We start from the raw sequence: 11,776 nt of genomic DNA on the forward strand, positions 1-11,776 counted from the left end.
TAATGTAATTTTACTACACTGACAAATGCAACTCCAAATATTGTCAAAACCTAACACTTACCTGCTGGCTGCTGGGATTGTGTGATCCATTAGGGACTGATGGTGCAATGAGGGGAGGAGAAAGACAGAGCCACAGAGGATTTAGTCTTTGAGTACGCCTTGAACAGTGAGTTAGCATCATCTCAAAGAGAAACATGCACGTACAATGTGATCGTTAAATATGTGGTTGGGATTTTGATCTGTGAAAAATGAGTTGGATGCTCTCCATCTGGGTGGCGACGGCCCTGCTGGCTCTCTGTAGGGGACAAAACACTGTGCATGAAGGTAGGCCTCTACGCAGATGACGGATTAACATGAAATTGATATATTGCCACAACAGAATACGCAATTTGTAAGGATTTACATTTTTTTCCTTTCTCTGCTTTTATTATGCATGCATGTGTTGTGTTATAGGTTACTTTATGAGTAAGTCAAAATCAAGAATTCAAAATGTACAATCTGATGTAATGCAGCCGGAGACTAACTACTACAGAAACTTAACAAACACTAATATTGACAAGGTATATTTGATTCTAGGAAACAGCCTGTCTGCTGCTGGCTACCATCTATGTCTTCACAATGAGACGAGAAATGTGAGCTTCCTGGTGATGCATACGGTCCCCTTTACTGTGACAAAGCTTTGTGGTGGCTGGGTACCCTTGCAGACATGCACAGTCACACTTTACAGGATGACCCATCAGACTGAGTACAAGGCAGTGATGGAGCAGGTGACCAGATGCTGCCATGGCTATGTACAAGTTGGTCGTTACTGTGCGCTGCGTGAGTGTACTGCACATCATATATCCATCAATGGGTTCAAAGATAATAAATAGCACCAATTATTCAGTCTGTGCTTAGATTTTAAGTGTCTTTGTTCAAGTGTTATAAAATGTGATATAACATCACACGCTGTAGAAAGACACGTAATCAGCATGACCTTTTAGTGTGCGCTACTGTGTACAAGACACCAGATGGAAGCACAGTAACTGTGCCGCTACAAATATCTTGCCGCTAATATATGGCCTGTAACATGTTATTTCCTTTGAATGAAGCGGTAAACAGGAGTGTTGAGTTCACTGCCAAGCCCGGATCCTGTCCAACTGCAGAAGGGTTGGATTCCAGATCTGGGGGCTGTGAGTGGGACACGGACTGCCCAGACTGGCAAAAATGCTGCCAGAGATCTGGTCGCTTTCTCTGCAGTGATCCAAGTTAGTTGAGCTGATTGTTTGTTTTTAAATTTCATTTTAAAGTATGCATCTAAGTATATTCGTATTGATGGGTCTTTTCACCCCAACCCTGAAATCATCCTGTTTTTTATCTCCTCACCAAAGAAGTGCAAAGAATGTTGTTTGTCATGGTCCAAGCTCTGACTCGTAATGCCGGTTACACAGCTATATCTATCTAAAGTTTGCTAATGTTAGCCAGTAGCCTTTTAGATGGGGAAGGCGTTGCTTTTTTAAAGGTGAACCAATCATTTTCATACAGCCCCCTAGATCCCACTAAGTGAGAAATTATGTGTTTTCCTTATAATTTGTTCTTTTAACTTAACTTTCAGGCTCGGCAAATCACTCTGAGAATGGAGGATACCGTTTTAATGCTACGGTGACAGTGAAGACAGATTACCAGCAACTGACGTCCAGTGATAGAGGCCATCTGAATCACATACGATTGCTTCAAGCGATGGTAACACTACTGCTAATACTAATGCTGCTTCTACTTCAGATATTAAGACTTCTGCTGCTTATATAAGAAGACTCTGCTGCCAAGACCACTAGCCAGATTTTTTTTTTTTTAATCTTGTTTTTTTTATTCATTTTGTATCTCTAATGCTAGGTGACTGGAGCTCTGCAGTCCGATGTTTCAGTTTATTACCTCAGCTCACAGCCTGTGCATCCCTACAGAACTGCCACCTCGCTTCTGATCGACTTCAACTTTACTCTTTCATTGTCCAATGTCACATCAGAGCTGCACCTCCTTCTCAAACACATACAGGAGGTGTCATCCGTAACTGTGGAAGGTGAGGAAACACGCTCGACTGTACAGCAGCACTCACATGTCAGTGAAGCTATGTGGGCTTTTTTTCCCTTTAGAGAAATGCCATTCTTATAGAGTTTTGAGAATGATTCACGTTGCAGAGAACACAGTGTTCAGGAAAGAATGACTCAGTCACACCACAGTTTCCTTCTCCCACCACTTGTGTTTGAGTGACAGTCATCTGTGGGATGTTTCCTGCAATGGCGGAAAATAACACTAGAGCGAGTGCGCCACACACACACACACACACACACACACGCACATGCACACACACGCACACACGCACACACACGCACACACATACACACACGCACATGCACACTCACACGCACACACACGCACGCACACACACGCACGCACACACACGCACACACACACACACACACACACACACACACTTTCACATTTGCATCAAGGACACAGTAACAAGCTCACATCGCCGTCCTTTTACAGATAATTCATTTCCTTGTCTACACTATAAGCACACGTTTAATTCATGGCTTTTTGAGAGCATGATATTGTACTTTTAAATTATTTTAAGCCACTTCTGAATTTCTTAGCGTTTTAAATCAAAGATACAAGAAGACGAGTGAATTCTTGCGTGAAACCTTTACAATACATTTTGTAAAAAGTTTTGTCTATAATTTCACAATTGTATTTGTACTGTAATTGCAATTGTATTTCCTTATAAATTACAATAAAAATAAATGAATACATATATTTTAGGTTATCATTCATCATCAGAAAAGCAATTGTTATTATTGTAAAAAGAATAAATGTAATAATAATAATAATAATTTTCACAATTGAAGCATAAACATATAAACATGTGATTGTGTGTCCAGTGTAACCTCTTCATCCGTCTGTTTTTGCAACGCAGATGTAGATGAGTGTGCACAGTCTGTTCTTCGTCAGTGTTCCCCTGAGGCAGACTGTAACAACACGGTGGGCTCCTACCGTTGTGCCTGCCACCAAGGATATATTGATGTGGACCCCAGCAACCCTGGAGCCACTTGCACTGGTAAACTTCAAAGTAGTGTACCCACTACAGACAGTAATCACGTCACATAACCTCCCCTTGTACCATGCATCTACCGTCAGGTTGATACCACTTACTATGATATATGCAGTAATTATATACTATATTATACCAAAGCCCTAAAGATGTTTTTTTTCATTTCATGCTGTCTTATTCTGTGTGTGGAGTAAAATTCATAGTATAACCAAATAAGTTGAGAATGATATACAGAGATCAATCAATAACAAATATATTTTTTTAAAGAAAGAAATTTAATAAAAATGTTATTTTTTAAATTTATATAAATTCACATCATCTAGCAATGATTAATGGAAAAGCCACATAATTTGGTGCATTATAATGCAATTATCACCCACTATTTTCTTGTTAAAGAGACCTAATACTTTTTGATAAATATTGTTATGAAAATAAAAATATATATAAGTATAAACATAATACAATTTTCAAAGTCGACAATGAATATTTAAACTTAATAAATACTACAAAGAGCATTGTCTTATACTGTATGATGTCTGATTGATGATCAGTTTTAATCTGTCATCTGTCATTAAAACACAAAAATGCAGAGGACTTAGAGCTAGAGCCCTAGCAACCTTCACCAACAGTGTAGGGCAGCGTGTCTGTTGCTGAGAGACAAGAACAACGGCACATCACACAAGCACATCTGTTTGTAAAGCCTCAAAGCTGTGAACTGAAGTCTCTGATCTTTAGTCAGTGTCTGTATAATAAAGCCATGGATATTTGTTAACAATTTGTCTCTTAGGTATTTTTAGTTCTGAGTGGGCATGAATATTATATGTTGTTTTGTGGGTAAATGATGTTTACGTGGGTGTATCCTCATATGTTTGTATCAGGGTCACACCGTGGGGGAATTACCGTAGATTCTCATTATCTTGCTAAAAGGTGAAATTCAGGAAACGATGCTAAAAACACAGCCGGGAAAAGGTCGTCACCCACACTGACAGATGTGTAAAAAAAAACCACAGGAAATGTTTCATCAAACACAAACATAAAAATATGAAAACCTTGTCTTTGTCACAAACAAACCTGTAGGAAGAAATCACTGACTTGAAACCATGTAGATGCACAAGAGGCCACAACATGTGTAGTTCCTCAGGCCAATGGAAGCTGCTTGAACCAGGACTTAATGTGACAACCTGGGTGAACACTTAGCAAAGGGATGTTAAAACCTGACTCCTTTTATCAGCCACTCTAGACAAGCAAGATGTATGTTCTGCAGAGTTTCTAATCGATATTCCTCTGACACACACGCACATCGTTTTGTGTCAGAAGCTTCCAACAGCAACTTGTGTTCTCTCTTCCCAGCTGATGTCAGTCTGTTGACCACAACAGAGCCCCCAGCATTTACCAGCCTTCCACCCACGAACACGACCTGCACCCCAGCTTCCAACAGCACACATAACCCCATGGGTAATAGCAGCATGGGCATCTTCAACTCTACTGAGCCCAGCATGACTACAGCTCTGAGTAATACAAGCTCCGTCCCTTATAATTCATCACATGCTCAGTGGATGAGTTCTGCACCTTCTAGCAGCATGAGCTCAACTGTAGAGTCGACTCTGCCAACAACCACATGCTGTAAGAAATATTTTTATTTATTTATCTCAAGGCGGCTTAAAATCCCCACATCTTGACTGACCAGCCAAAGTAGTGGGCGTTGTGTCCAAATCAAAATTGTCCCTTTTTGAGAGGAAACGATTGATTTAGTCAAAATAATTTAAGTTCAAAGGTGCTGGTGAGCATTGGAATATAGTGTATGTCGTTACTTTACCTTTTTTGATCACATTATTGGCCGATGTAGATATCTTTAAAGGTTTGATATTTTGGAGAATATGCTTATTTGCTTTCTTGCTGAGAGTTAAATGAAAAGTAACATTTAACTCTCAGCATAAAAGGAAATATGCATATTTCCCAATTAACTTCAAATTAATACTTTAACCAAGATGAATGAATATTTGATAACCCTGAATGTCTCTCCCCCGCTACCACCACCACCTTCCAGCTCCTCCCAGCATCAGCAGCGTATGGTCAGCTAACGTCACTGGAACCTCCTTCTGTGTCTACTGGTCCAGCCAGTTTCAGACAAACCAGACCTACCAGGTTGTTCTAAGCAAAAGGTCAGAGGTCATTCATTCTTGGGTCACCAATCAGACCATGATGGAGGTGAGGGAACTGCAGCCTGGGGTGCTCTACAATGTTACTGTGACGCCTTGTTCCTGTGGAAGCCAAGGAGTCGCCCTTCATATGTTAGTCAAAACTGGTAAGATCTGTGCACAAAAATGAAGTTGACTTTTTTATAATATACATTTTGTGCAGTTTAGTTGTGTGGTGGGAGTTCACAACCTAGATGCAACCACTGATGACTATTCACAGTAAGTAAAGCGATAAAATTGACCTTAATGGCTAAAAAGAGAAAAGAGATGTAGAAAAGAGAAGTCAATTGAAGGCTTTGGCCCTGGGCTGGTAAGAGAGGGCTGACATTTAATTGTGGAAAATGTTTGTGTACTTTTCTTTGAAGATGCTCAGACTCTTGACGCTACAGCCCGACTTACAAACATCCAGTTCACTGCTGATCTGCAGAACACCAGCAGCCAGGCCTACAAAAATCTCACTGACAGTGTTACAGAGGAGGTAGGTGTGTTACAAAGATAACCCAGTGACAGAATGGGATCTCACTGTAAACATGTCTATTTCAATGAATTACCAAAGTTGAATTAATTAAGTTATATTGTTTCACCCACTTATCCATCATTATTCTTACTGTGGAGCTGTTTACTTCCACTACAACAGATCTACCAGTCTCTGTCTCCAGAGATGAAGGCCATGGTGGAATCAGGCCAGGTGAGAATCGAGATCACAAGCTTTTCCTCAGGGAGTGTGGTGGTCAACTTCATCATCATTTTCGACAGCAGTCAAAGCCAGGACATCAGAAATGTCTCCACAGCTCTGCTGCATTCGTTGATGAACAGCACCAAATTCAGCGTGGATAAAAACAACACCAGCACAATTGGTATGTCTCTTTATATTTTGTTGTCTAAAAATCAGACCAGGGCCGGTAGGTACTGTATAAGACTAGGAAGTGCTTCAAAGAATAGTCTAACTATATTAAAAGTAACTTACAATAAAGTCTAAGTTTTATTTTACACATGGAAATTAGTTTAGATTACTTACTCTAGGTTAGTACTGTTTCATCATATCACAAAAAGGTCAGTTATAGTGTGCCACAGGCATCTGTGCTTGGTCTTTTTCCTTTTCTCGATCTACATGTTGCCCCTTGGTACATTAATAGTTACAAACAAGGTTCTCATTTCTATGCAGATGATAATTAACTTTATCTCCATTAAGCCGGACGCCTGCCACAGCTGGTGAAAGTGGAAGAATGCATCAGAAATACTTTTATATTCTAGGAAAACTGAAGTACGGATTCTCCAAAGCACTTTATTAATACATTTTATGATGTCACCCTGAACAAAACTTGTTCCACTATTTCACAAAGCCCTTGTATTAGAAATCTTGGTGTCCTATTTGATCCATATCTTTCCTTTGAAGAACATATCAACTGTATAACATAGACTGCATACTTCTCCTTATGAACCTGTGTCAAGATTAATCCTATTCTTTTCATGGCTGTATCAAAAGGCACTCAAGAGATTTAAGATTTCTTAGACAAACTAAAATGTAATGCACTGTCTGATTATCAAGTACAAACAATCTGCCAGGGTCATACAGTACAATACTAGAGAACAACACCAAGCCTGAGTTACTGTTACTGTTAAGTTACTGAGCCAAATATTTTGCTTTTTGTAGATTTTGATGAATGTGCTTCAGGGGAAAATGACTGTTCCCAGTGGGCTACATGTAACAACACCTGGGCCTCCTACACATGTGTTTGCATGGATGGATTCAAAAACAATGATTCAGAAAGGCCTGGGCGAACCTGTCAAGGTATGGTCTCACTGTGTAAGCGGGAAAGATTAATTTGATAAACTAAATAATGACAGAATCTCTGTGTATTTTGTAACCACAGTGTTTTGTCTTGTGCAGAAATCACAACAACCACAACTGCTCCAACAACCACGATTACCACCCCAACAACCACCATTACTGCCCCAACAACCACCATTACTGCCCCTACAACCACCATTACTGCCCTTACAACCACCATTACTGCCCCAACAACCACCATTACTGCCCCTACAACCACCATTACTGCCCCTACAACCACCATTACTGCCCTTACAACCACCATTACTGCCCCAACAACCACCATTACTGCCCCTACAACCACCATTACTGCCCCTACAACCACCATTACTGCTCCAACAACCACCATAACTGCCCTTACAACCACCATTACTGCTCCAACAACCACCATTACTGCTCCAACAACCACCATTACTGCTACAACAACCACCACTACTGCTCCAACAACCCCCATAACTGCCCTTACAACCACCATTACTGCTCCAACAACCACCATTACTGCCCCTACAACCACCATTACTGCTACAACAACCACCACTACTGCTCCAACAACCCCCATAACTGCCCTTACAACCACCATTACTGCTCCAACAACCACCATTACTGCCCCTACAACCACCACTACCGCTCAAACAACCTCCATAACTGCTCCTACAATCACCACCGCTGCCCCAACAACCATCCCCACTACCCCTGCAACTACCACTGTTGCCCAAACAACAATCATTGTTGCCCCTGCAATAACCACTGCTGCCCCAACAACTACCACTGCTGCCCCAACAACTACCACTGTTGCCCCAACAACGACCACTACTGCTCCAACAATAACTAGTGCCTCAAAAAACATTACAACTGCAATAATATCCATGACTTCTACCCCTACAACCACTGTTGCCAACCCCACCACCACCATTGCAGAACCTACATCAACCATTGCCACTTCCCTGAGAACTGCCACCAGTGTCTCTATGGTAGGGGCCATATCTGTCCAGTGCAGGGTTGCTGCCATCACTGTGACAGTTGCCAAGGATTTTCTTCAGAGCAACAAGATCAGGGAGCACACCCTATACCTGGGCTTGCCGGAATGTGGCGTCAATGGAGGCAATGCCACCCATGCCCAGCTGACCGTGGCCTGGAATGAGTGTCTCACAAGTCTTGTGCACGTGAGCTTTGAAAAAAGTGTTGTATTTGAAAACCTTTGCATTTTCCAATGCTCTTACATGTTTCGTAGACACTATGTTTGTATATACAGTATATTATCTGTAAAACTGGAGTGCATTAATCCAAACTGCTTGCTACATCTTGTATTTTAGAATGAAACTCACTACACAACATCTGTAACTCTGTTCAACACCATGGGAATGTACACATCACCCAGTGGGTCAGTGGAGGTACCTAGAATACGGCTGGAGATTCCCATCATGTGTACCTACATGAAGAACATGCTGATCTCTGCTGACTTCGGCTCCATGGGGTACGCTTCACTTGCTGTCATTATTATTCTCAGAGCAACTGAACAGTTGATGCTTATTTGCTTTTTTGTGCAGAGAGTTAGATGAGAAGATTGATACCACTCTACGTCGGTACAGTAACTGGAGCCAGCAGTCGTTATCTTAGCTTAGACTAATGACTGGGAACAGGGGAAAACAGCTAGCCTGGCTCTATCCGAAGGAAACAAATTCTGCACCTCTAAAGCTCGCTAAGTAAACAGTAATTCACCAGTAACATCACTGAGTCTCTGCTAGTTGCCTGGCAACTGGTCCCAGCCAAGAAATGGGATGGTACATAACTCCCTGTAAAACAACAACTTTTCGTTTTCACACTTGGGTTTTTGTACAAAACAGAAATATATTAGTAAGCCTTTTTTGTAGTGTGTTCCTGTTGTATTTATAGTTGTTTTTGTTTTTTCCTGTCCTGTCTCCAGGTATGACATGATCAAAGATGTCATCATGGGCCTGGGGTCGTTCCAGGTGACAGTGCAGCTGATGAACGGTACAATGCCTCTACCCAACAACTACAGCTTGTCCTCTGAGGAGGCTGTGGTGATGGAGGTCAGCCTCAACACCTCCTCAGAGCAGATTAAAGTAGTCATCAACAAATGCTGGGCCACTCCCACCCAAAACCCTGTGGACACCTACGGCCACACCTTCCTGGAGAACAGGTCTGCTTCTACCTGCAGCACTACACACTATTAGTCTGTTAGTATGAGCTATGACAAATACATGTACTCTTTTTCTCAGCTACTTATTATTTTTCTAACAGCCTACTATTACTATTATCATTACTATCAGCACTACTTCAGAGTTTCCCAACCTTGGGGTCTGGACCCCATATGGGGTCACCTGATGAGTATACAGGGAGCTGGCAAATTTCTAACCTTATATATAAACTGTCAAAATTCAATAAGTTCGAGCCAAGAACAGCCGTGGTAGGTTTTTTTTTTTAAATTGTATCGAGAGATGAGTTAATTATTTTATGCAAGAATTTGTTTTCTCATGATAATGGGATATACGATAAGATAAGATATTCCTTTATTAGTCCCATAAAGGCGAGAATACCTTATTACAGCAGCAAAGTGGACAGCAAACATAGAATAAGCATCAGTAAAAAACAATAAACTGTAGAAAAATATAGAAAAATATGAACAATATAAACACAGGGAAATCTAAAATATAAGAATAACAGGAACAATATGTACAAAAAAAGAAAGAAACAAGAAACAACTCTATTAACCATAGATAATGAATAAATTAACACGTAGGCTAATCTCCAGTTAATGGGATCAAATAAAATGATCTATACCACGGCTGTTCTCAGCTTCCACAGCTTTTAAATACAGGAATGTTAGATTTTTTTCATAAAATCTATTGGGTGTGGACACTTCTTGCATGCTTTTCAAAATAAAATACCTATGTTTGACACTTTCTTCAAAGAAAAACCACCCACCCTAGTTCAATGTTAAACTAATAACCTCTTGTAGACTATTGTAATCTACAGTTCTACATATTGAGGAGATGAACAGCAGAGAGAAGAGATGTGCTGATGATGTGGTCACTGAAACTCTGCTCCCATGATAGGGAGACATTTTCTGGTTCCCCCAAATTCAAATTGAACTTGTTTCAATGCAATATCTCAAACCAAACAAAATAATAGTGACAACAATTAATGAACAGTGAATTCATCATACAATAACTCAATGTGTGTGATTCCAGTGTCATCTGATGGTATCTTAGTGAGACAGCTGACAGATGTTTGTAGCCATGAAAAGACAATTCTGTTTCATTACTATTACAGTGTTTCGGATTGTGATTTCATACTCACACAAATAATGATAAAGGAAATTGCTATCCCTGTCTCCATAGCTGCTCCCTGAACTCATACACCATAGTGTTGATGAACGGGAACTCCAGCACATCACGTGTGTCTGTACAGATATTCTCCATCGTCAACCTGGATGTGATCTATCTGCACTGCCAGGTCCAGATCTGTGTGCAGATCGGATCAGATACCTGTGTGCCTGTGAGTATTTCCTATTTACCAAATCAGATGCAACCACGCAGCTTCTACACAGTGGAATTGAATTTTCTCCTTTGTCATCTTTGCTTGGGTTTCCCTGCAGGACTGTCTACAAAGAACAGCTCGGTCTTCAAACACAGTTGGGACAGCTTTGGGTTCATTGGGGCCCCTGCTGAGGTCAGATGAAGGTGAGCACTGTTACACAGAATAATCTACCTTTTACTTTTCTGTATATGAGATCTTTTTTCAGCTGCATGCCTCTGCTGAGTTTAAATTTAAGTGAAACATGGAATTAAATTCCATCTAAAGTAGCAATGGCACTTTAACTTCTACTCTTCTGTCAATGTGTTTTTAAACTAGAGCAGCTATGGAGGTCTTCACTTTCCATTATAAACTGGAGTGTCCCTAATTTCAAAAAATTTGAATAGCCCATCTAGCTGTTGAATTATGGCAGCAGTGCTGCTGGCTCTATCAGTCTGGTGGAGGGGCAAGTTTAAGTAGCTTGGTGGAAAACACATATCAAAAGCTGATAGCATATATTGAGAGGTATCTTCATTTTAAGTGAATTATTTATTTTCCTGATGGACTGAGTTGAACTGAAAATGCCAGCTTATTGGAAGTGTGCGGTTGAGAGTTTTTTGTAAGAGCCAGTACTTATAAAAGTCACAGTATTTCAAATCAGCTCTTCACCACTTTGTGATTGTGATTTTAATTCCATTTTGTAAACGCTTCGACACATATTTTTGCAGAGTCCTTGGAAGAGGAATATACCACTCTTAATATAGTTGGACTCTCCTGCCTAGGGATCGGCCTGTCGCTCTTCTTCATCATTGGTTTCATCAGTCTCTTCTACTACCAGAGGAACCGCATTGGCCACTACAACTTCAGCACCAAACCCAAGCAGGAGAACTTCACCTACCTTGTCTTTAACACTTAGAGCACCCACAAACAAAGTCATACAACTGGAAAAGATTTCCAGTAACTAGAAGTTGCAGATACATTTAGTACAGCCCAGCAGCCACTTAGTGGCACTGTTGCACCATTATCATGTTAGTTCTCAGCAAACATTGCAAGTCTTTGCACATTAAACAATGAATGGAGTACAGATTGTTTATGTCTATATATTACATGCCCTCAACATAT

At 40.6% G+C, this 11,776-nt stretch overlaps 1 protein-coding gene across 1 annotated transcript; it reads left to right on the forward strand.

The window, feature by feature from the left end:
• Positions 1-233: 233 nt before the first annotated feature.
• umodl1 (uromodulin-like 1) lies at positions 234-11,570 on the forward strand (the record flags this gene model as incomplete). The annotated part of the gene is made up of 17 exons (XM_083926536.1): positions 234-324; positions 577-819; positions 1,092-1,247; positions 1,595-1,722; positions 1,873-2,056; positions 2,954-3,094; positions 4,439-4,711; positions 5,136-5,393; positions 5,652-5,764; positions 5,924-6,143; positions 6,941-7,078; positions 7,178-8,280; positions 8,431-8,591; positions 9,042-9,278; positions 10,480-10,636; positions 10,737-10,821; positions 11,383-11,570. Exons 1-17 carry the CDS (start codon positions 249-251, stop codon positions 11,568-11,570), a joined length of 3,861 nt encoding a protein of 1,286 aa, XP_083782662.1. The 5' UTR covers positions 234-248.
• Between the last annotated feature and the right edge of the window lie 206 nt (positions 11,571-11,776).

The sequence above is a fragment of the Echiichthys vipera genome (assembly GCF_963691815.1).
Source record: "Echiichthys vipera genome assembly, chromosome: 14".
Taxonomy (NCBI): Eukaryota; Metazoa; Chordata; class Actinopteri; order Perciformes; family Trachinidae; genus Echiichthys; species Echiichthys vipera.